At 40.6% G+C, this 25,377-nt stretch overlaps 1 protein-coding gene across 15 annotated transcripts in view; it reads right to left on the reverse strand.

Moving 5' to 3' along the window:
• Positions 1 to 916: 916 nt before the first annotated feature.
• SYTL5 (synaptotagmin like 5) overlaps positions 917 to 25,377 on the reverse strand; it is a 210,438-nt gene continuing 185,977 nt past the window's right edge. For 5 of the 15 annotated variants that reach the window (XM_087937758.1, XM_087937760.1, XM_087937769.1 and 2 more), the window contains 5 exons: positions 19,246 to 19,354; positions 17,516 to 17,651; positions 10,072 to 10,277; positions 8,957 to 9,102; positions 6,301 to 6,597 (listed from right to left, as the gene is read on the reverse strand). In XM_087937758.1, the coding sequence (XP_087793884.1) occupies positions 8,960 to 9,102; positions 10,072 to 10,277; positions 17,516 to 17,651; positions 19,246 to 19,354 (594 nt within the window). In that variant the 3' untranslated portion in view covers positions 6,301 to 6,597; positions 8,957 to 8,959. Of the gene's footprint in view, positions 2,158 to 6,300; positions 6,598 to 7,465; positions 9,103 to 10,071; positions 10,278 to 16,407; positions 16,495 to 17,515; positions 17,652 to 19,245; positions 19,355 to 25,377 lie in introns of those variants that run through there. The other 10 variants (XM_087937766.1, XM_087937768.1, XM_087937771.1 and 7 more) reach the window with 4 other exon arrangements.

The raw sequence follows: 25,377 nt of genomic DNA on the forward strand, positions 1-25,377 counted from the left end.
AGGAGAGTGAAAAGAAAGAAAAAAAAACTTTCCCTTTTAGAATTCCATTCGCCGCGTGTAACTCTCTCTGGAAACAATTTATCTTTGGCAACTTTCAAATTCCAGGGTACTTCCTCTTACTTTATCCTGGTCAAAAACCACTTTAATGACTCTTCCGACTTTCTTCTTCCTGCACAATCTTGTCCAGCTGCAGGTTTCTTTGTGGCAGCCATTACTGATCGCTGCTCCTCCGCCTTGGGAAAAGGGGGTTTTGCAGGCTGGGGAGGGGGTCTGCGACACCTCCAAACCCCTATCCAGATCCCCCCTGTCTTCAGCTGCCTCTACGGGGCAGCTATATCCCCCAAATCCAAACGGATCGGTGGCACCTTGGCAGCGAACGCAGCAGGGATCGCGCGGTATCGTGAATCCCTGCCGCTGCTGAAGCCTTGCAAACCGGGGTTTTTCATATAGCTTTTTAAGATATGAAAAATGTGAAAACAAAATCCATACCTTCTCCATTTTGGCATTTTAGTTCCAGTGAATTATATTTTTAAGACTGAGATTGGTAATATGTTCAGATCTGATTAGTGGGATGCTAAATGCCTACTTGTGAATTAGTAAATAGAGATGCATCTGTATATTAGTAAATCTCCATCAAATTGAGATGCATCTAATTTATTAAAAAATTAATAGACAATTAGATCTAAAATTCTAATATTCTAATCTGGATGAAGCAATTAAAAGTATACAATATTTGAAGATGATATGATTAAGAATATTAGATACTTTTAGGCTACGATTCTGGAGAAATTCTTTTTTGTAAGAAATGAGGTGCTTGGCTAAATACTCTATAATTAGGGTTATTATGAGTAATGTCCCATATAGAGAAGATAGAGTAGACTTACTCGTAAACACAATACCATTTGTGGAACACATATGAAAAGTGCCTTTTTGGTTTTGGTTATTAAGATGTGTCTTAGCCATCAGAATTTTTTCAGTTAAAGTATCTTGACAATAAATTAAAATATACATGAATTTTAAACTGCACACAAAACAAGATTTTACTATAGCTACACAGAACAATAACCAAACTTTCCATAATTCATGTATCTCAGTATATAAATAAAAGAAGTGCAATACAAAACAAACATAGCTGGAAAAAGACTGTTTAGTGTGTATTTCATAAGTATTATTTAGTCATTTATTATAGGATTTCTTCAAAACTGCAAAACATCAAGCAATTTTTCTTCATATGGAACTTATGACTATTGCTTTATAAAAAGAAAAATAATATTGTAAAAACATATTTACTATCCCTTATCTTTTATACATCTTAAAACGTAATGAGATTCAGGAACTTGTGGATAATGGCAGAGTTATAAATGAAGCTTATGAGTTAAGAAAATATTCAGTCTGTTTTGATATTTATTTGTGGATGTAGTAAGTGCTGAAATTTACTTTCATGAAAACATGTTGATGCAATCAGCAACAGGATTCTTTATTTTGATTTAATGCTTATTATCTGAGAATTTAAATCCAAAAGACTTCAGCTTCATTGAATACATTCAAACTATTCAGGGAATATTGGTGTTTCATGAAACATAATTTAAAGATTATATACACTGTTCATACCCAACATAAATATTTCCAAATGACATAATTATAATAGAAATAAATAATATAAAAAACCATCTGCTTTAACACAAAATAAAATATTTTGTTGGTAAAAAAAACAAAAGCTTTCTTCTACATCACCAATACTATTTGACAAATGTTAACAGAATCGAATTCTACAGGTAAAACATGCAGTGTGTGTAATTTATTGCTACAACTGAATTATATTAATGAATTTGTTTAAAATTGAAAAATAAACAGTCCTTGATTTATTTAGAAGTTGTATTTAGAAGCAGGATGTATGGCAATTACTCCATATTCTTCAAGATAGCTAGTTGGAAAACAGTAACCCAGTAGGCAGTTGGTTCGAATTAAATATTGTCTTATGGCAAAATGTAGGCCTGGCTCTGGAGATTCTGCATTTGAGGGATGGAAGGAGGTCCCACCACTTTTCCTATGTGCTCTCTCTTGCACTTCTTGTCTTGCTCTCGTCATTGCCCTTCTCCAAGGCAAGCAAACTTGAAAGATCTGTACACTGTGTGCCTTAAGCAGAATGAAACAGTACTGGGAAAAAGAAGGCAGAAGATGAGGATTTCTATTCAGTATGCCCAGTGGTGGGATTCAAATTTTTTTTACCACCGGTTCTCTGGGTGTGGCTTGGTGGGCGTGGCAGGGGAAGGAAAATCTCCAGTCAGAGGTGATATTTGCTGGTTCTCAGAACTACTCAAAATTTCCGCTACTGGTTCTCCAGAACTGGTCAGAACCTGCTGAGTACCACCTCTGAGTATGCCCCACATCTACTCTTTGAAACCACTGTCCTCAGTCAGGTAAAATGACTAACATTCTGTTGTGGCTCCGGGCTTGGATTCAGCTCCTGTGATTGATATGAGTTCAAGTGAAGAGGTCATCGCAGACAAATATGAGCCAGCCTGGCTTACTGATTGGACTGATAACCAGGATGAGGAGATGGACGTGACAAAGGACGACAGACCTGATGTATTAGAATTGTCAGGACCTTTGACCTCCTCTGGTTCCTTATCTGATCAACAGCCGGGAATGGCTGACAGGGAAGTTTTGAGAGAGTCTTCTAGTGGAGATGAGAACTTGGAAAATTTGTGGTTAAATGTAAAAAATAGAAGACGGTTGAAAAGGCAAAATCAGCTGGAGCGAATGAGAAGAGCAAGTCAGTAAATTAGCACGTTGCCTCAATGAGTATAAAAGGACACAGCTGGGCTGGTACATTTTGCCAGGAACAAAATAACTATTTGAGTGAAGACGTTACAGCAAGAAGCTCTGAGGCTGGAGATTTATTGCCAGGACTGGTTTGCCGGACAGAGTAAAGATTTATGCTGTGGTTTCTGCCAGCCGTTATCTTGTAAGACTTCTTTCCGTTTGATTTAATTGTGAAACGGCTGCTTTCTGTTTTGTTCGTTTGAATTTCGAAGGGGAGTCATAACACATTCTATGGGTGGTTTAGAAGATCTGCTGTTAAATCCTCAGCTTTCATTGTTATAATGGATGTACATATCAAAAGAGCAGAGGACATGTAAGTTGGTTGCAAAGTAAAATATCATAGCTTTTGTTCTGGACTAGCAGGCTCGTAGCCTGCAAATCTGATTGGCCTGCTGAAAGCCAATCGTGATTGGTCACCATAGACTGATGCGATTGGCCAGTAAACGGGTTTCTGCGATTGGCCCTGCCAAGAGCGGCAAACTCAAATCGCCTTCATTGGCTGCCTAGCCGCAGCCAGCCCTATAAAAGGGGCTGCTGCGGCTGGGTTTAGTTGCTCAGATCTGAAGTCACAAATAAAGAGCTGTTGTTGCTATCTGAGTCTTCCCTCCATTCTCGAACCGTCCTCCCAGATTTAACACTGGCGACGAGGATGGGATGCGGAGGCAACAGAAGCTATTGAATTGAGCTAGCCAAAAGAGCACGTGGCTGACAGAGCGCAACGACGGCGACATGGCCCGCACCATTCGATCCAGCTAGCGAAGATTGGGACTCATACATGGACAGATTTCAAATGTTCCTGGAGTCCAACAACCTCAAAGATGCCAGCAAGAAACGAGCCGTTTTTCTAACCCATTGTGGACCAGCCGTTTTTAAGATGGCTAAAGCCTTAGCCAAGCCAGCTGAAGTTAAAACCATGGATTGGGACATCCTTGCTCCCATCCTGCGCAACCATTACGCCCCAGCCGTGCCAACTCTCATTCGCAGGCATGAGTTCTACCAGAGGGACCAACGTGAAGGTGAGAGCGTTGGGGATTTTGTGGCAGACCTGAGGAACCTGGGTGGTTTGTGTGGCTTCGCCAACCTCGAAGAAGCCATGAGAGATCGCATCGTCCTTGGCCTCAGAGACCCCACTGTCCAGAGCAAGATCATGGCCAAGGGGGACATCTCGCTTGCAGATGCCATAGCAGACGCCACAGCAGCCGAAGCCACTCATAAATCGGCAGCACGAATGCGTCGAACCAGCGGGACCAACCGCCAACCCACCAACGATGCTGGGAAACCTTCAGACAAGTACACATCAACCACCCATCACGAAGACGTCGAGTCATCCTCAGACAGCGAGGAAGAAGAAGTCCACAGGCTCCGGTCAGAACGTGAGCAACGGGACCAGCGGGGTCGCAAGTCCAACTACCAATGCGCCGGATGTGGGGGAAACCACCCCCGATCCGAATGCTGACTATTACAAGGTATAAAAGGGGTCGTGCCTGGCGGGCGACAAACCTACTCCACACATTCTCTCCCCAGAATGATGCGATGGTCAGAATTTCTCGCCGCCTACGACTATCAATTAAAATACCGCCCCGGGAAATCTATTCCCCACGCAGATGCCTTGAGCTGCTCACCTCTACCCGAGCCACAGGAAGACCCAGCTCCCACACTCCCGGTACTGCAAATAGAGACAATGCCATCGCCTCCACTAACGGCTCAAGACATCGCCTTTGAAACCAAAAAAGACTCTTGTTTGGCACGAGTTCTTGGCTGGGTGGAGAGGGGATGGCCAGATTACGACACTAAGGAACTGTTTAAGCCGTTTAAAAACAGACAAACGGAACTTTTTTCACAAAAAGGGTGCGTTTTGTGGGGAGACCGAGTTGTTGTACCAACTAAGTTACAAAAAAGGGTCTTGCAAATGCTACACGATGGACACCCGGGCATCGTGCGTATGAAAGCGCTGGCAAGAAGTTATGCCTGGTGGCCTGGTATAGATAAACAAATTGAAAACTGGGTTGCCTCTTGTAACAAATGCCAGGAAAACCACTCAGCTCCACCTAAAGCCCCACCAACAGAATGGGAAACACCCAGGGGTCCTTGGTCTCGCATTCATATTGACTTTGCGGGACCTACGAGAGGCCACACCTTCTTAATAACTGTTGATGCCTACTCAAACTGGCTTGAGGTCAATAAGATGAAAGCAACCACTACTGAGGCGGTCATTAAAAAACTGAACAGACTCTTCGCCACACACGGGTTACCAGATGTCCTGGTCTCTGACAATGGGCCCCAATTTACTGCCTTAGCCTTTGAACAGTACTTAGCGGAACGGGGCATCCGACACACACTCACATCGCCGGCTCATCCTGCGGCGCATGGCCGGGCTGAACAAATGGTTCAGTTTACAAAGAAAACCCTGCAGAAAATGGATCAAGGCAATATCCACGACAAAGTCACTAGAATGCTGCTCCTACAACACATCACACCAAACAGCACGACCAACAAGTGCCCAGCTGAACTCCTGATGGCCAGGAAACTCAGATGGCCTCTAGATCATTTGCACCCTGCCTACACCCTGGAAAAGCCCCTGGGTTCCAGCAGCAAGCACCATGTTTTCAAGGTAGGAGACCTTGTTTTCGCAAAAAAATTTTCTGGGGATCCCCTTTGGATTTCTGCCCAGGTAACTCAAGTTACGGGCCCCCGCTCCTACCGTCTACTCACCACTGATGGCAGACCATGGAAACGCCATATTGACCAACTGCACTCCAGACTAACCACATCTTCCAACCCTGACCCTAACTTTGACACTAGGGGGGGAGGGGAAGCAGTGAACTCAGAATTAGAACCAACACCTGTCTATTCTGAGCTATCACCGAGATCACCGCACCATGGTTGGCAACACTCACCAGCTGCAACTGAGACTGGACAATCGAATGCTTCACCAGGAAGCAGCATCCAGGCAGGTTCAGCGAGCCCCGGGACCCAGAACAGCAACAGTGAGGCTGAGGACTTCATCACCCCGGAGGCACCAGAGGAGAGCCCTGACCATGACACCGGTTCACCGTTCCCGTTTGATCCAGCAAGCAGTCCATCTGAACCCGGGTTTGAACAGGGTCAAGCGGAACTGTGTAAGTCAGGCAGACAGGTGCGAAGACCTGTTTACCTGCGAGACTATATTACTCCACCCCTTAAATGGAACCGAGAGGGGAGGGGTGTTCCAGACTAGCAGGCTTGTAGCCTGCAAATCTGATTGGCCCGCTGAAAGCCGATCGTGATTGGTCGCCATAGACTGATGCGATTGGCCAGTAAACGGGTTGCCGCGATTGGCCCTGCCAAGAGCGGCAAACTCAAATCGCCTTCATTGGCTGCCTAGCTGCAGCCAGCCCTATAAAAGGGGCTGCTGCGGCTGGGTTTAGTTGCTCAAATCTGAAGTCACAAATAAAGAGCTGTTGTTGCTATCTGAGTCTTGCCTCCGTTCTCGAACCGTCCTCCCAGATTTAACAGCTTTCATTTAATTTTTTCCTCAGCATTTCTGTGTATTTGCTTTAAAGTCCATTTAAAGTGTGCTGCAGCAGCTGAAAAAGCCAAAGCAGTTCTAGGCTGCATTAACAGAGGCGGTGGTGGGATTTAGCCGGTTCAGGCAAACCGGTGGTTAAAATTCTGGCTGGCCCCTGCCCCGCCCTACCCACCCCGCCCAGTCACTCCATATCCTGTCTGCTCGCCCACATAGCTGCTGCTGTTCTCCATCTGGCTCTCTAGCTTGCCTTGACCACAGGGTCTCTGAGGAAGAAAGAAAAAGAGAGAGAAATATGAGAGAAAGAGAGAGGGAGAAAGAAAGACACACACAAAATACCTGTTTAAAAGAAAATAGAAACATGGCTCTCTGAGTGTTTAAGGTTGCAGATCCCTGGGTTAGGCAAACATCATAGTCATTAAGTGAACCTTGTGGTCATTAAATGAACACTGTGGTTGTTAAACAAGTCCATTTTCCCCAATGGGCATTTTTAACTGGAAACCAGAAGGAATTGTTGGAAACTGGCAAAAAACAGAAAACCTCAGTCACATAACTGTGTGATGTTGTAACTGGTCGTGTGTGTGTGTGTGTCTGTGCATGGCTGTCAAAACTCCCAAAACAAACGTGGCTTGTCTACAGACACATAACAGGGTTGCTGCCTTTAGGCTGTCGTCCGTGATCTGGTTAGCCTGAAGATAGTTGTCTACTTGGGAGACGTATGAACTCCACTGTTCCAGGTAAGTAATGTCGAACTCATTGAGGCTTCCCATTTTAGCCATTTTGAGAAGGGCCTTGTAGTGCCTGTCCTGCTGTGGGTGGAGCTGGGTTGTACTTAGGAGTCCTGCGGACGGATCTCTCAGGTGCGTTTGTGCCTCCAGTGTTTCTTACTGGCAGGCAGGGTGGGGAGCATGGTCCCACCAGGATTTTTTACCTGGTCTGACAACCAGTAATTTCAGCATGTCTTCAGTGTGTCTTACTGGTGGTGTGTGTGTGTGAGGACTAATCCTGCCAGGGCTTCGTCACCCAGCCTATCACCCAGTGACTTCAGTTAGCAGCAGCTCTCTCCCCTGCAGCATCCCATCTTTCTCGCCACTATTGTGTAGTGGGCTTTAGTAGGCAAGAACCAGACCAGCATAGCTGCAACAGCATTTATTGACTCAAAACTGGAACTGAGGAACTGCAGGCAGAAGCCTGTGATTTATACTCTAGGCCCACAGGGCCTTAACCAGTCATAGAACTAGAACAAGCCTGCCCAAATATAAATGTTCTAAATTTTCCTCCAAAACAGTTGGAGCTAACAGTTAGGGTGATCTAAAGGTTAGTTTCACTTTAACAGTTAACACAACTATATACATTTAATACATAACAAAGACATTTACACAAACTCTAGGTGATATCATAGCAAATCATGCAACCCCCCTCTCCTTTCCTATATACTTGGCTGGACATTTTTATAGAGGTTGCTTAGTGTATGCTGAATTAGAATGAGCTTCAATGACTTTTCATTCATTTATGAATCACTGATATTGTTTTCTGAGAAAACATTTTGAAATAATAAAGAAAAATCTTTGAGCCGTATTTTGTAAAGGGTATTATATTATATAATCTAACAACTCAGCAAATCTTGTTTTGGAAATGACTTTACTGATTTTGTCTAGGTAAATTAATATAAGAGCTACAGCATGGATTTAGGAAAGTGCTGAATGCATTCATAATCCATTTCAGAAAATTTAAATTCAGAGTAAAAGTAAACTTCCTTATGTTTACATGTGCAAATCATGACAGGAGACCAGTCTCCATTGCATCTTATTACCAGGGATGGGATTCTACCTGGTCGGACTGGTTCTATAGAACCAGTTATGATTCTGCCCAGTTTGGAGAACTGGCAAATCACGCCACTGGCTGGCCCTGCCACACCCACTCACTCCTTACCTGGCATGCGCGCCATCCAACTTGCCTGGGTTGGGTAAGTTGCTATTTTTCCATTTTTTCCCCTGTTCTGCTGTGCTGGGAGATATAGATTAGCTAGAAAGCAGGAAATTGTTGGATTTCTTGCTTTCTAACTAATCTAAAAGCAGAGCTGAACTCTCCTTAGGACTGAAGTTTCTATTTTCAGAGCAGACTCGGGTAGTAGATTGCAGAATGGTAGATCTCTGAGTAAATCTGTGATTCTGTGAGCAACTCAATCTGCCTGCCTGCTTTGCCTGATTTTGGGTAAAAGTTGCTCTTTTTTTAATAAAAAAATCAATGTTTACATAACGGTGTGTTATGAGTTAATTTTGTGAGTTTGCTTGCTAGCAAATTTTATGTGACAGACTCAGGTAGCAGATTGCAGAATGGTAGATCTCTGAGTAAATCAGTGATTCTGTGAGCAACTCAATCTGCCTGTCTGCTTTGCCTGATTTTGGGTAAAAGTTGCTCTTTTTTAAAGAAAAAAATTAATATTTACATAAATATTTACAATATTTATATACAAGCCATGCCCACCCAGTCACATGACCACCAAGCCACATCCACAAATTAGGCCACGCCCACAGAACCAGTTGTTAAGAAATTTGAATCCCACCCCTGCTTATTACAATTTAAAATTACACTACTGTAGTATCAGTCTTATGCAAACCATACTCCTCAGAGTCTGTGTTTCCCCATGCTGGATCTCAGCATTAATACACCTTCTACAGAATCTCCAGGACAATCAATCATTCTTTGCCAAAGAAGTCGCTCTTCTCCTTGAGAATCCATCCAGTCAACTTCTTTGCCATTGCTTATACCTGGAATATTGCAAAGCATGTTGGTCAGCTGATATTTGTTTTTTACATCAGAGGTTCATAACACATGATACTCCAGATTCACCAGAAATACAGCAACTCTTATCAAACTGTCATCTTCGTTTCTACCATTGGTACAGTGTAAAATTTACGGTTTCATTTAAAATGAGCAATGAGCAATTTAGACTGGAACAAAAGCAACACAATGTAAAGACTTAATATCTTAATATTATGTTACAAACTGGAAGTTGTTGCCCTTAAAAAATAATTCCCAGACAATTCTTACAAGAATAGTGGAATGGAGAATGAAATACCTTGAAAAATAATTCGAAAAACCTATTTGACTCTGCCATCTTATTTTTGTATTAATTATAGGACAAGAACTCAGCAATCCTTTTTATTAGGAATCTAATCAGATTTATTTGCTTCTTGTATTATTTTACTATTTATTTATTCTTTTTAGCTTTGCCTTTGAGGCAAGTATCAGAATGGGTTATCATAAATATTTTTAATTCAAAGACAGACAACTTTTTCTGGGTCAGCAAATGAGTGGGGATTTATTGATATATTTATCATTAAATTTCTATCCTGTCTTTCATTCACAAGCTCAAGGTAACATATATTATAGCTTTCACTTATTTTCCTCCACAGCAGAGTTGGGCTGAGAATAAGTGAGTGGTCCAAATTCAACCTCCATGACCAAGCAGGGTCTAAAATCTGAGTCTTCTCCCTCCCAATCCAGCACCTTAAGCATGGAGGAGTGCATTTAAATTCCCCAAAACCCTGTATTTCCATTTCCCACATTTTTTCAATATATTTTCAAGAAGATGTGGAAAGTTTCACAATGAGCCAAAGGCTGCAAGAAAAAGAGCTAAACAAGTACTGATATCCATTTCTAAATATATTCTAAATATTTCAATTTTACTCCCTTTCAATTCCATTCTATCAAAGGGTAGATCTATCCACACCTACCACTTCCAATACTCAAACGAACACCACCCAGGAAAATGTTGCTGGTGAGAGGCTCCTTGTCCCAAACAGTGAGTTCTACACAGACATTGTATATATCTCTAGGGTTCAAGCCACTAAAACTGAATATATGATTCCAGTGCGGATTCACACTCTTTTTTATTACATGGGTTTTATGCTTTGAAGATTTGTTGTCAGGAAGCAAGTATCTAAGAGAGAAAAGGAAGGGAAAAAAATAAGAATATGGAGGTTTGTTATGAATGTCATAATTATAATTGAGAAGATACTAATTAAAGTATGAATCCAACCCATTTTTAAAATGTGGCCACTGGCACATCACTCAACAGCTATGTGTAATCTACAGTCCTTTCCTCAGAGGAATAAACCACAAAAAAGATTTATAATAAGAGTTGGCCACTGCAAGATTCATTGAGCCCTTTTTATTTGAAAATTTTTAACTTTCTTAAAACTAAAGTCTGACATGGAGCAATATTGTGATTTACAAATAATACATAGATAAGTTAAGAAGAACTTTGTTGTCACTGTACAAGTACAACAAAACTGTGGATGCACCCCAGCAACTGTTCGCTATACAATAAAGCCAGAGCACTTAAAGATAAAGATAAGAAAAGTAGAGTACCTGCGTCTCCATTTGCAATTAGAGAGTATAATATCGACGAATATACACAAAATATACATCCAACACTGACTATGAAGCTTTGCCGAGTGTAATACACAAGAGATGGATTGTACTGTAATATCGTGTTTCTCCAACAATACAACCCCTCCAATAGGAAGACCCAGCATGTTTTCTACGCATAAAATGAAATTAAGCCCCTCCCCCCAAATTTAGGCCTAGTTTAAAACGTGCAAAATTGGGGGGGAAGGTGGGGGGAACTTGCCATTAGGAGTGCTCTGTGGGCAGCTACACCTCACCATCAGCTGCTCCTAACACCATGGTGGAGCACGGAGGGCTCCCTTACCCCTCCCTTACCCAGGTCAGCAGGTGGGCAGCATCGGCATGGATGTCCAGCAATGTTTCAGCCACTTCTAAGGCCTCCGTAGCTTCCACGGTTTCCACCAGTGCTGGCGCCTCTCTTGCCAGCGCTATCTCCAACAACAGCGTCTGAGTCGCTCCCGCTATTCCCCTGGCCCCGTAACAACAGGAAAAAAAACATTTTGAGGTACCGGGTAGCACTGCATGCTGCGTTTTGGTTTAATCCCAAGTGGCTGGGTGGGCGTGAGAAGAGCTGAGCGAGCATCTCTGCTACCCTTGGTGCTCCAGCCTCGGGCTCTGCAAGTTTGCAAAAGTTCCAAGTGCCCAGGCTGAGTTGCAGCTGTCCCTCTCTCACGAGCACCGTCTCCAATAACAGCGGCAGCAGCGGTGGGAATCGTGGAAGCGTTTCAGCCGCTTCTTGGGTGGGGGAACTGCCTCCGTAACTTCCACGGTTCCCGCCACTGCTGCCACTGTTATTGGAGATGGTGCTGGCAAGAGAGGAACAGCTGCAGCTCGGCCTGAGTGCTTGGAATGCAGGAATGGGTTGCACACCGGGACTTTTGCAAACTTGCAGAGCCCAAGGCTGGAGCACCAAGAGTAGCAGCAGCAGAGATGCTTGGCTCTTCTCACGCCCACCCAGCCACTCGGGATTAAACCGAAATGCAGCGTGCGGTGCTACCAGGTACCTCAAAATCTTTTTTTCCTGTTGTTACAGGGATGGGGGAAAAGCGGGAGCAACTCAGACGCTGTTGTTGGAGACGGCGCTGGTGCGCGGGAGGGAGAAATTAATTCATCCTGAAAAGACGTCCTAGCCGTTTTTTTGGGCCTCAAAAAAAAAATAAGGCCCAGCCTTATTTTGTGAGAAACACGGTATGTTATTAAACATCTGAATGGGGTATTGCAATTTCACATCTTTTCACATCTTAATAAGGTAGTGACTTTGTATTTATTTGCAGTTTGGATGGCCCAAGGAAAGAAACTATTTGGTAGTCTAGTGGTGTGGGATTTTATTGACCTAAAGTGCCATCCAGATGACCGCAGGTCAAAAAGATAATTGCCAAGGTGTGAGGGGTCTTCTATGATGGCCTTGATTCTGCTTTGGCAGCGGGACCTGGCTAAGTCTTCCAGGGAGAGCAGAGGGCATCCAATGATCTTTTGAGCTGTGTTTATCACCCTCTGTACAGTTTTCCTGTCCTCAGCTGAGGAGCCTGCATACCACACACCCAGACAGTATGTCAGAGTGCTCTCCACAGAGGCTTTATAGAAAGCCAGCAACAGCTTCTTATCCAGATTGTTTTTCCTGAGAACCCGCAGGAAGTGCAGCCACTGTTGAGCCTTCTTCACTTTGGCCTTAGTATTAGGGGACCAGGAGATATCAGCTGAAATATGGATGCCAAGGAATCTGATCATAGGGACAGTTTCCACTCGTTCTCTGTTGATGATCAGTGGGACGTGGTCCTGTCCATATTTACTGAAGTCCATAATCAGTTCTTCGGTTTTATGGACATTCAGTGACAGATTGTTCTGTGAACACCAGACAGACAGGTTCTCTACTTCTGCCCTATATGCCGTCTCATCCTCTCCGGAGATGAGACCAATCACAGTTGTGTCATCCACAAACTTTATGATGGTGTTTGTTGCGTGGCTTGGTGAGTAGTCAAAGGTCTACAAGGCATATAGCAGAGGGCTCAAGACACAACCCTGGGGAGAACCAGTACTGAGTGTAATAGTGGAAGAAAGGTTGGGGCCAAGTCTAACAGACTGTGGTCTGTTTGTCAAAAAGTTATTAATCCAGGAGCATGTGGGGGTGGGGACCTGGAGATTATACAGTTTGGTTACTAGTATATCTGGGATGATAGTGTTAAACACAGAGCTGTAGTCCACAAAGAGCATCCTCACATAGCTCTGTTTGTTCTCCAGATGACTCAGTGCTCTATGAAGTGTGATGGCCACAGCATCCTCTGTAGATCAGTTTGCTCTATAAGCAAACTGATGTTGATCAAAGGAGGGCGGGAGGCAGTCTCTGATGCACTGTGAAACTATTGCACCAGAAATGCCATCAGGCCCTGCATCTTTCCTGGGATTTACTGCTCTCAGTGTTTTTCTCACCTCATGCACCTGAAGAGAGAGAGGTGCAGCATCATGGTCCTTGTGAGGCAGTATGTCCAGGTTCTTGGTATAGCAAAAAGCTGTTTAGCTCCTCTGCCAGAGTGCTACTGCTCTCACTGTTTGTTGGGCCCTGGCCTTTATAGTTGGTCAGGGCCTGTATCCCCCTCCACATCTGCCATGGGTCACTATTAGTAAAGTGGCCCTCGACCTTCCTCCTATACATCTTAGCATGTTTGATGCCCCTTCTCAGCTCAGCTCTGACAGTGCTGTACTGTGAGGTGTCACCTGCTGTAAAAGCCAGGTCATGGGCCCTGATCAGTCTGGACTTCGCTGGTCATCCAGGGTTTCCTGTTTGGGAAGGTCCATATGCATTTGTCCATAGTTATATAAACTTATTTTTAGATTATGATGTTAGCATGTAGTAGGTGGTGAATTATGAATTGGATGAGGACAGCAAATGCAAGATTATATTAGCTAACAGATTTAGAGATGCAATACTATATTCTGATATATGAACTATTATTTTTCCATTGAAAATATTCAAAATAAGGTAGAAGGAAGTAAAGGTGGAAAAGTTCTAAATCTTGCCACCTGATGGCCATGGGACATTTTTGAGAAACAAATAGATGATATAAGTGATTACTAGGACAATTGGGGCTGAGAATTCCATTGCTAAGCAATGCAATCATAAAGTGTGACATCACATTACTGGCTCACTTAGCAACAGCAATTCTCAGTTGCTGTCATTAAACAACAATCTTGTTAAGCAAGGCCCTCAAATGATTCCCTGTCAGCTTTCCCATTGTCTTTGCTTGTGAGAACATCAGAAATCACTGTCACATTTTTGCAGAGATGCTATGACAGCCAGAACTCTTTAGGACCTGTCATAACCCCCCTGTCATGCCTCTGTTGGAGTCTGAATCTGAGGAGGAAGGTGAACAGCTGACAGGGAGCTGGAGTGTGGCTCCGTTGGCTTGGAAGAAACTGGGCAAGGGCAAAGTCTGGCTGGGCAGAGCAGAAGAGAGGTAGAACAATGAAGAGGGAGTTCAGAGGAAGACCCAGGCCCATCCCCTCTTCATCCTAGGGCACACAGGGAGGAACGGAGAAGAGAGCAACATGGGTTGTGTGGCTTACGGGGGAGGAAAGGTTCCTGATTCCCTTCATTAGGCACACCTGGGAAGAGAGTTTAAAAGAGATGCAACCTAAGGAGCGGCAGCTGCTGGAAACAAACATGAGTTTATCTTGTGTTGACTTTGGTTATCTGTGTTCCTGGCATCCTCCCAACTGGGTTGAATTACTGCTGTTCTGTCATGTCTGGAATTCCTTCTCTTTCCCTGCTGGAAGTTCAATTGCCTTGATTGAACTTATAGTTACTGTTTTTGTTGACAACGTTTTGAACTTGAATCGCTGTAGCCAAAGGCTGTTCCTGGGAGAGTTTTTCTCCAGCCCAAAAGGTAACCAGAACATTGGGGGCAAAGTTGGAGCAAATAAAGGGACTCCTACTTATTATTTGACTGTGTTGCCTGTCAGCTATGGAATCCTTATTCATTGCTGCCACATAGCTTAAGAAAGTGGGTGGGGGGTGATATTGAGTAGCTATTAGTAGACAAAATATAATTCTTTTGATAGTTCAAGGTCAAAGAGTGTGGTGGAGAAAGAATTGGAATTTACTTTGGGATCAGTTCATGTGATGTGATGATGAGTAAAAAGGGGATGGTTTGTAGGTTGGGACATTGTGGGAAGTCCAGGAAACTTTTAGTTTCGGAATTCCACAGTTGTGCCAGGTGCTATTCTAATAAAAGTACTTTGCAGATTATGTTTGTCTTGGAGTTACTGACAGGAATGGATGTTCCCTGGAATGCTGACATTATTCCCTCTGATCAACAAAGTGTTACATCTGCACCTCATCTACTTGGATACATCCTTATATTCAGCGAAACCATCGAGGAACGTGTCAATTTTGTCAGACAAGTGCTGAAAAAACTTTTAGCTGCCAAGTTATATGTAAAACTGCCAAAATGTGAATTCCACAAGGAGTCACTGGATTACCTAGGCTACCAAATATCCAACCAGGGAATTGAGATGGACCCTGGAAAAATGAAAGCCGTGCTGGACTGGCAACCCCCCCAAAAACACAAAAGCAACTTCAAAGCTTTTGGGATTTTGCCAATTTCTATAGACAATCCATTCCTTCTTTCGCTGAGGTCACCCTCCCTTTGACAGAGTTATTAAAAACGGGGCCTTCCCCCATCAAACCGAAGCCCAGTCAACCCCTTGCTTGGACAATGGACTGTCAGAAACTTTTGAAACCTTAAAATGCCTCTTTGCAGCTGAGCTCATTCTCCAGCACCCAGACCTGACCAGACCTTTTATAATCCAAGCTGATGCTAGTGATGTGGCTGTCGCAGCCATTCTTCTCCAAAAGGACTCTCAGAACTGACTGATGCCTTGCGCTTATGTGTCCAAAAAGCTGACAGACACGGAGTGAAGATGGGTGGGCTTGGAGAAAGAAGCATTTGCAGTATGATTGGCTTTGTTGACTAGGAGATATTTCCTAGAAGGGGTGAAGGAGCTGTTTGAGGTGTGGACTGATCACAAGAACCTCAAATCTCTAAAGACACCTCGGAAGCTATCACCTAAACAAGTCTGCTGGGCTCAATATTTCAAGCAGATCAACTTCAACATGAAATATATCCCTGGAGGGAAAAACATATTGGCAGATGCCCTGTCAAGGAAACCCCAATTTGACAGTCGCCAAGAGGAAGTAGTGCAGACTATGATATCAGAAACTCAATCGGCAAGTCAAGTAATCACTTGAGGCTAAGCCAACTGCAACCCCAGATGCCTGGAAGGCAAACTGACAATTGAGTTGAAAGCAGCCCTACTGACCAATCCCTGGGTTCTGGAGCATCAAACTGAATTGACAATGAATGAGGGACTGGCTTGGAAAGGGACTAAACTTTATGTACCTGTAACTCTAAGACAAATGGTACTAAAGCGTAGCCATGACTCGTGGTTGGGGGGACACTTTGGTTTCTTAAAAACCCTACATTTAGTTAGAAGATAGTTCTGGTGGCCAAAAATGAAACCTGACATCAAGGACTATGTGAAAAGCTGCTCAATTTGTGCCATGATGAAACACAGAACTGAGAAACCCCCTGGCCTCCTCCAACAAGTAGCTGAATCAACACAGCTGTGGGAAGAAACTGCAATGGACTTTATCATAGAATTACCTGATAGTGGAGGCACTACAATCATTTGGACTGTTATTGACTTATTCTCTAAGCAGGTCCACTTTACAGCCTGTAAAAGACTTCCATCTGCAAAAAATGTTTGCAAAACTGTTTGTGAAGCATATCTATAGGCTACACGGAGTACCTTGTAGAATAATCTCAGACAGAGGGGTACAGTTTACTGCTAAGTTCTTGAGGGAGTTTTAAGGTCTATTGGGTCATTACAAAGGATATCAAAAGCAGGCAGACAAACATAGATCCCTCCAACCACTGTTTAAAGTAGGAGACAAAGTATATTTGTCAACAAAATATCTTAGATTGAAACTTCCTAGTAAAAAGTTGGGGCCTAAATTCTTAGGTCCATTTCCGATATCAAAAATAATCAATCCAGTCACAGTCCAATTCAGTCTTCCCTGGTTATTGGGAAAAATACATCCAGTGTTTCATAGTAGTTTATTAAAACCAGCTGTTACATCAATGATAAGATCAATACCAACCGCACCCCCAAACCTTTAATCGTACAGGGTGAGACACATTATGAGATCAAGAAAATCCTTGATTCTAGATTATACCAAGGACGATTATGATTTTTGGTATTGTGGAAGGGTTACCCTGGATCGGATGCTACTTGGGTTAAAAGTTGGGATGTAGATGCAGATAGGTTGATTAACAAATTCCATGAGGAATTCCCCAACAAACCGAAGGATCCTTTTGGAGGGGGGAGAGTGGGTTAAGGATATCACATTAACCTCTGGTTGTGTTTTGTTTCTTATTTTCTTATAGGAGCTGAAGTTCTCAAGGGGGGATGCCTGTCAGCTATGGAATCCTTATTAATCCCTGCCACATAGCTTGAGAAAGTGGGTGATATTAATTGAGTAGCTCTTAGTATGCTTATCTTGGAGTTACTGACAGGAATGGATGTTCCCTGGAACACTGACATTGCCTTTGTGCCACGCCCTGGGTCATCACCCCTCCCCCCCTTATTTAGTATCATAATTTTGAACAGTCACTAAATCAATGGTCATAATGCAAGGACTACCTGTAATCAATACAGGAATACTAAATGTCTACTACCATACATAGCCAAAGACAGAACGGAGGAAATCACCCTTTTACAAATGTATCTGAAGTGCCTCCTGATTTCACTGCCATTAAATTCTTGGCTTCCTTGATGACAATTTCCAATATGCCTCCTGATGGTGCTTGTGAGGTTGACTTCTTTTCTTTCTTTGAACTCTTCTTTCCTTTAGAAGAAGGAAAACAAGAATGGAGAAATATATGACTATATGAAGCTTCCATATTTTGCACTGTATCCTACCCTAAGATTAAAAATCAATACAAATCAAACCATGCCTCTTAACCAAGCACAAATATCTCTGTACTAATAAGAGTCAACATTTTACACTATGCAACCTTATCTACATTATTTGTCCCTCAATTATTTCAAATAATTTTTTTAAAATGCAGCTTTTCAGAAACACATATGCTCATTAAAAAATCTGTTCACTTAACATACCCCAGGCCAATACAATGAAATTTAAGTGAATACAAATGTTTTGAAGAAAAAAATAGCTTCTGTAATTTCTAATATGGACAGAAACCATGAAAAGGAGTTGTTCAAAATCTCTGCACAGACCACACAAAAGCCTGGATCTTGAGGTCTTGAGGGTTATATAACATAACATGAGTTCTTGCATGAGTATCTAGAATGGATTTATGATCCAAACCAGATGCAATTTCAACATATATTTATGGCCCAAGATAAATCACAATAAAAGTCCAGTATATAATCTAATAACTATAAAAGGAAAATTTTAAATTACAAATACTGTAAATCAAAAAACAATTAGCAGCTTATAGTTAATAGCATGAAGGAGGAATAGCATGAAGCATTTCTAACAGCTATGGGCTATTGATGAAATTTTGCAACCTTCTTAGAGGTTTTTGAAGAATGGTTACTTAGGAGAAGGATAATGGCCTTCTGGTCACAATAGCAATTAGAGTTATTAATAGTTGGGCCTATTGAGAACCCAGATTGCTGAGGCAATATGCTGACTCTGTAAATCACTTAGAGAGGGCTGTAAAGTACTGTGAAGCGGTATATAAGTAAGTGCTATTGCTATTAAACTTGAGATACAATTTTTGGTCAGGAAAGTGATGCTTTTCATTTTCTACAACATTCTGTTTATTATATTTTAACAATGGATGGATGTCATAAAAATAATAAAAAGCAAAAAAGGTCCAAAATAAATCCTATCTCACAAAGTGTTTTTTTAAAAATTGGTCAACACATCCCCAAATCACTAACTTATCATTTTTTTTCTCCTTCCATTAAACCATGTCTGAAAAGTAGATTGCCTATGAATCTCAGAAACCTTCTCTCTGTTTCTCAAGCCTTTGCTGAATTTGGATGGTACAGCTGATCTACTTATCAGTTGTTCTCAGGACTCAGTCGTGAAACTTGGTCACCCTAAAATAAGCAGACACATGGGAATTTTGAGTAGAAATAATTGGCAGGCTTTTGCAGAATTTTGCATATAGTGAAAATCTCAAATTTATTACCCAACAAGATGACATTATAAGAAAATGCTGTTTAATAGGCAACTAATGAATTTACAGCTAGCAAATCCTGCCCTTGCTTCCAAAAGATGTGTTGAAGATGAATAATAAAGAAAGATGAAATAATTTGTGGTTTCAAATTCTTTTGGAAAGTAGTAAACCAATTTGAACAGCAACAAATGCAATATTTTGCAGCACTGGATTTTTGTTCCTAAGCTCATGAATTAAAACAATTCAAGGGAAACATTGCTGCATGCATTAAAAGGATTCTTTTTTTACCTTGAATCTCTCCCAGGGGAAGTGTTAGGTTCCTCTCAGGTGGGGTGTACCGTAAAGCAACTATTATTTCTCCTTTGTACTGCAGCCCAATTTCAGTGGCAATCTCCATCTAAAACAAGAAAGTAAAATAGAAGTAAGTCTTGCTTATTAATATTCTATTCACCTTCACTTTTAGAATATGTTGCACATTATTTTACAGTATACATAGGCACAGCAAATTAAAAGTGAAGTATACCAATGAAAATGAGCTTCAAATGACCAAACCTCTACTTCCTACACTCTGTGAGTTTCCAGCAAGGAAGTAGGTAGGTTTTTTTATTTCTTTAAAATTGTCATAAAATTGAGTTCAAGCCACTCAAAGTAAAGTTTTCCAATAGTTCTTTTATTCTTGTGTTATTCAAACAAAAAACAAGGCAAGCGTGCAATTAAGCTTAGATATAAAGTCTCTTTATATTTGTACTTGTCTAATTTCAAAGTTATCTTACTGCAATAAGCTATGCCCAACAAGGCTATTCAGATTACTATGCCCAACAAGGCTATTCAACTAATTGTGGCCAACAAGGCTACTCAAGTTGCTGTAAGTATTGCTACCCAACTAGGCATTCACACAATACTCACATACACTCTCAACACAGGTGATCAGATGGTATTAAGAATGGGCTGGGAAGCAGACTCAGAGCGTCTCCTGCTACTTGGCTGCCTCAGGAGTGAGAGGTAATAAAGAGACCAGGAGGCAGGCCAAAGCATCGTTAGCTTTGCTGTCCCATCTCCACTCTTGCAAAATGAAATGAAATGTCTTTTTTCTCTTTCCATGTGGACCTTTCAATCTGCAGTGGCTCCCTATATGAGTAAGCTGTCTGCAAGATGAGGAGAGCCAAGAAAAGGCAGCAAAGGAGAGCAAAGCAAGTGAGTGAACCTTTGCTTGCCAGCTTTATATCCCCTTGTTCCTGAGCAACACATCTAGAGGTCACAGAACGTAAATTTAAGAATAACAGACTGTAAAGATTAAGTTATTTTGACTACAGGTTGTTTAGAAAAGAAAGAAGATAGAGAGTGAGTACTGGAAATAGGTACTGCTCTCATATATTTTGTAAACAATCAGAAAGTTGAACAGGATAAGAAAAAAGAAAGAACACTGTGACCTTGGACAATATATATGTTTTGGACTTTGGACTTTTGGCTTGCTGGATGTTACACTGAGACTTTGGTTTATTTTGTGACATAAATTTATAAACCACAGCTGGTACTATTCCACTCTTTTTTTTTCTGCTGATGTATGCTTTGGGCCTTCTTTTGTTCCAGTTCTTTAGCTTGGCTTAATTTTGGAATGCTGATTTCTTTTTTCTTTTTCCTTCTTCCATTATTTTTTTCATCAATTATTTGGCTAATAAGTGGATATAAGTTGACATTTTTGATTTTTTAAATTATTTTTCTCTTTTGTTTTTTCCCCTCTTCTACTTAGAAGTGGATGGATTTGCACTTCTCTTTTGGATTTCTTTTTTTTTTTACATTATATTTTTTTGGTTTTTATACATTTCTCCCCTATCCTTTTTCTGGATTTATAGTTCTCCTGTTTTTGGATCTTTTATCTCCATCTTTTTTGGATAAAATTGGATTAAGGTAGAGAAGAACCTGAAGATTCTATTATTCACTTCTATTTTTCTTGGACTTTTGTGAGTGGATTATAATTAATTAGATATGAGAAGGAAAACTGCTACTGGATCATCGATTCCTACCTCCTCCTTCCTGAGCCCAGCTGGTCAATGATCCATCACAACAAGAGAAAGAAGGGGAAAAAAGAAGGTTCAATGTAAGAAATAAAGTTAATGTTCCAAGCAATACAAGACCAAGGAAAGCGTATAGATGATAGAATTGGAAAGATGGAAGAAAAGATGGAAGAAAATATACAACAAATGATAATGGCATATGGAGAAAAAATACAGAAGATGGAAGAAAGAGGTGATAAAACATAAGAAAGTAGGAGAAATAGGTAACAGACTGACTATGGTTGAACATGAAAAAGGGAAAGTGTCAGCCTCAAGATCTCTTCGGGTACCCTAATTGCTATCTATCTCATTTATTTCTCCCTTATTTTCTCTACTGCTAGGCTTATTTTCTTTTGGCTGTCATTAGCAATGGGGGGAGGGGTAATTGTGGGGGGGAAGAGAGCTGGAGGTGTTTTGCATTCTTTTACTGTGGGCAGAAAAAGGAGGGGGTATATGATTTCTTCTTTTCAACTTTCCATTTCCTTGCTAGCCTCTATCCCTTTTTGCGCAGCTGCGAAGTCTTATCAAAATATGTCAAGGTCAACGGACAGAGGCCTCATCACCACCTGAAGATGCCCACATGATCATATTCAGAACTTTTAATTGGAAGAGACTTCTGGACTTCGGGGGGTGGGAACAATTCCATTTCTTTGTATGTGTGATCTGCGCGCCAAATTCTCAGTTTCGGAATTCCATTTGTAGCTTCCTTTTCATTCTCCAGTAAAAGGATAACTTTGCTCTGATCCATGGAGTCTGAGTATTTCTTTCTTGGATTTTGAAAGGAGCACACATTGACAGAAAGATTCAATACTCTGGGAGATGGATAAGGCTGATTTCTATTTAAGATTTCAAAATATTGAGGAAGAAAAAGGAGAAAACCTTGTAGAAATTATAACAGAAATTTTGGCAGGAGCTTTGGAGATAACTAAAGAAAAAATGATGGATGGAATGGATGAAATATACTATGTGATGAGAAATAAATTACCTATAGAAGTACATGTGAGATTTACCAAGAAAACAATGAGAACAGAGATACTACAGAAAGCAAAAGATGACCCTTTGAAGTATAAGGGAAAGGAATTCACAGCTTTGAAACAAATACCAAGGAAAGTGAGAGAGTTAAGAAGAGAATATCAATTCCTGACAAAGACTTTGAGAAAGAAGTGAATTACAGATGGTTGATTCCTGAAGGCTTGATGTTTATTTGGCAAGAACAAAGACATAGAATAGACTCAGTTGAGAGAGCAGAATTATTTTACAATGAATATTTTAGAGGAGCAGAAGATGAGAGAGCAAGAGAAGAGGAACTTAAAATACGAGCAGAGATGATAAAGGAAATGGAGAAGGAAAAAGGAGAGGAGAGAGGACAGGAAGAGGGAGCAGTAGGTGGCAAAATGGCAATCAAAGAACCAAGAGAACAAAGAACAACAAGAGCAATAAATACATATAATACATAAATACATATAAAGTATAAATAATGGAAGAGGAAAACAAACTAATCTCTATAAATATAAACAGACTAAATTCAGCTATCAAAAGGAAAAAGATATTCCATAAATTAGAAAAATTAAAGATGGACGCAATTTCTTTGCAAGAAGTACATATTAAAAAACAGTATGCACATTTGTTGAATTGTCCTAGAATTGGTAATTTATACACATCATTGGCACAACAAAATGAAAGAGGAGTTGTTTTATATATTAAAAATACAATTAAAGCCAAGCTAATTTATACAGATGAAGAAGGAAGAATATTGATGGTTGAAATAACAGATGCTCAAAGGTACTTTTAAGTGCAATATATGGACCAAGTAATAAGCAAGATGAGTTTTAAAAGAAATTACACAATAAAATAATTGAATTGGAATATGATAAAATATGTATTCTTGGAGACTTTAATGCGATTGTAGATTCAGAACTGGACTACAGAAAATAAATAAGAAAAATAGAAGAACATTACCAAAATCGTTCCTTAAGATGGTAGAGGAGTTGGGGTTTGCTTGGCTTCGGCAGTGGTAGGGATTTGCGACACTGCGCGATCCCTGCTGTGCTCGCTGCCGAGGTGCCTCCGATCCATTTGGATTTGGAGGATATAGCTGCCCCGTAGAGGCAGCTGCAGACAGGGGAGACCCGGACAGGGGTTTGGGGGTGTCGCAGACCCCCTCCCCAGCCAGAAAACCCCCCTTTTCCCAAGGCAGAGGAGCGGCGGTCAGCAATGGCCGCCACAAAGAAGCCTGCAGCTGGACAAGATTGTGCAGGAGGAAGAAAGTCGGAAGAGTCGTGAAAAAGTGAAAGTGGTTTTTGCTGACCGGGATAAAGTAAGAGAAAGTACCCTTTCTTTGCCAAAGATAAATTGTTTCCAGAGAGATTCACAAGCGGCGAATGGAATTTTAAAAGGAAAAGTTTTTTTCTTTTCTTTTCACTCTCCTTTCTAATGTGACAGCAGCTGGAACTATAAGAGAAATCGGAAAACCTGCATTGGAGGTAATTAAATGCTGAAGGGATAAGGATTTCTGAACATTTAAAAAAAAACACCTTTTTTGCTGTGAGTGGGAAGGGAGAGGAAAAAAAATTGGAGCAGAATTTGAAAATAAGGAGAAGATTGCCTAGAACTTTAAAGAGTTATTAAACATTAATAAGACTTCTAAAAGATATATTTTAAATGGAACTTTGTGACTAAATAGTAACCTCAGAAATAGAAAGTGAAGAAAGGAGAAAGTATTAAAGGAAACAGCTTATTTGGATTATTTGGTGATCTTGGAATTTCTGAGAACTATCTTTGATTAAAAGCACTTGGGTGGTTGTTTGGAAAAACTTTTTCTCTCTACAATAGCATCACTTGTGGATGAATTGAAATTTGAATATCAAAAATACAAAAAAGAAGAAGGGAAGGATTCTCTTGGCACTTTCTTTCAATTTTTAGAAATGGCGGTTTGTACTTATGAAAAGCTGACTGTGCAACGGGACGACTGGGATAAAGAAGAAGCCATTTTTGATGAACAGGTGACTCTATTTGGGGAAGGAAAGGAGAAAGAGGAAAAGGAAAAGGGGAGTTTAAGACTTGGAAAAACAACCAAAAAAGAGAAAAATAAGGTGAAAAGTGGATACTATGTTAGAAAACAACAGAAAGGAGGAAAGCGGAAGAAGAAAAGGGAGGTGGAGAGACAAGGGGGTAAAAAGGGCAAGGAGAAGAATAAGCAAGGGAGAAAGGAAGGGATGAGAAGCCTCAATGGTGGGGAGCAAGATGCAAAGAAACAAAATTCTTTTAGAGATAATGGGTAAACTTTATTGAAAAAGGGATTCTGGAAAGGTACATAAGATCGTATTTTTATATTTGTATTGAGAAATAATCTTAGAAAATTAGAAACAATGTGTAATTTAAAATGTGATAAAACATTTAGTGTAATTTAGTGAAATTTTTGTGAAGAAAAAGAAAGCAATGAAATAAATGAGAGAATTGGAGTAGGAGAAGGGGAAACATTTTAATGAAATAATGATTTAAAATATGTGATGTGGGGGGGAAATAACTATGGAAAGCATAAGTGTTCCCATAAAGGTATGATATTTAATTGAAAAATAATGTGTAAAGTGTTTAAGATATAAATGAATATCAATATTAATGATTAGATTTTGTAACTTTAGTGAATTTTTTTGTGAAGAAAAAGAAGGCAATGAAATAAATGAGAGATTTGAAGTAGGAGAAGGGGGAACATTTTAATGAAATAATGATTTAAAATATGTGATGTGGGGGGTGGAATAATTATGGAAAACAGAAGTGTTCCCATAAAAGTATGATATTCAACTGAAAAGTAACATGTAAAGTGTTTAAGATATAAATGAATAATAATATTAATGATTAGATTTGTATTGGCTTTGATAATAAAAAATATTGTATAATTTTAGAATGTACCAAACAGAATCCCAATATAAGCTATGTATTATATTAAGTATTATAAACGTGGGGGAAAGAGATAAAGGCGTCATACTCCAATTAGTGTACAGGAGAAGTTTTGTTTAAAGAAGAAAGATAAATGGATAGCTGGAAACAGAACAGACAAAGAATAATAAATATTATGAATTGAGATGAGATAAATAAAGTAAAACTAAGAAAGTTTAAAAGAGATGAGAAGCTATATAGAAAATTGAAAATGGTAATAAGATATGGAATGGTATATAAAATGAATATGAATTTGAATTTGTGTCTGTACGAAGAGTTGTAACCCGGGACTAAGCAACTTTCAGAAAAGATGTTTTTTATGTTTCTATGTTTTGTGCTTTTGTGTGTTTATGCTTGATTGAGTTAATAAAACCTTGGAGGAATGTTAGAAGAGGACAATTGAGAATAAAAGATAGAAGAGAATAAAACA

Source organism: Pseudonaja textilis, chromosome 7 (genome assembly GCF_049901715.1).
Source record: "Pseudonaja textilis isolate UNSWEBS1 chromosome 7, rPseTex1.2, whole genome shotgun sequence".
In the NCBI taxonomy this organism is placed as follows: domain Eukaryota; kingdom Metazoa; phylum Chordata; class Lepidosauria; order Squamata; family Elapidae; genus Pseudonaja; species Pseudonaja textilis.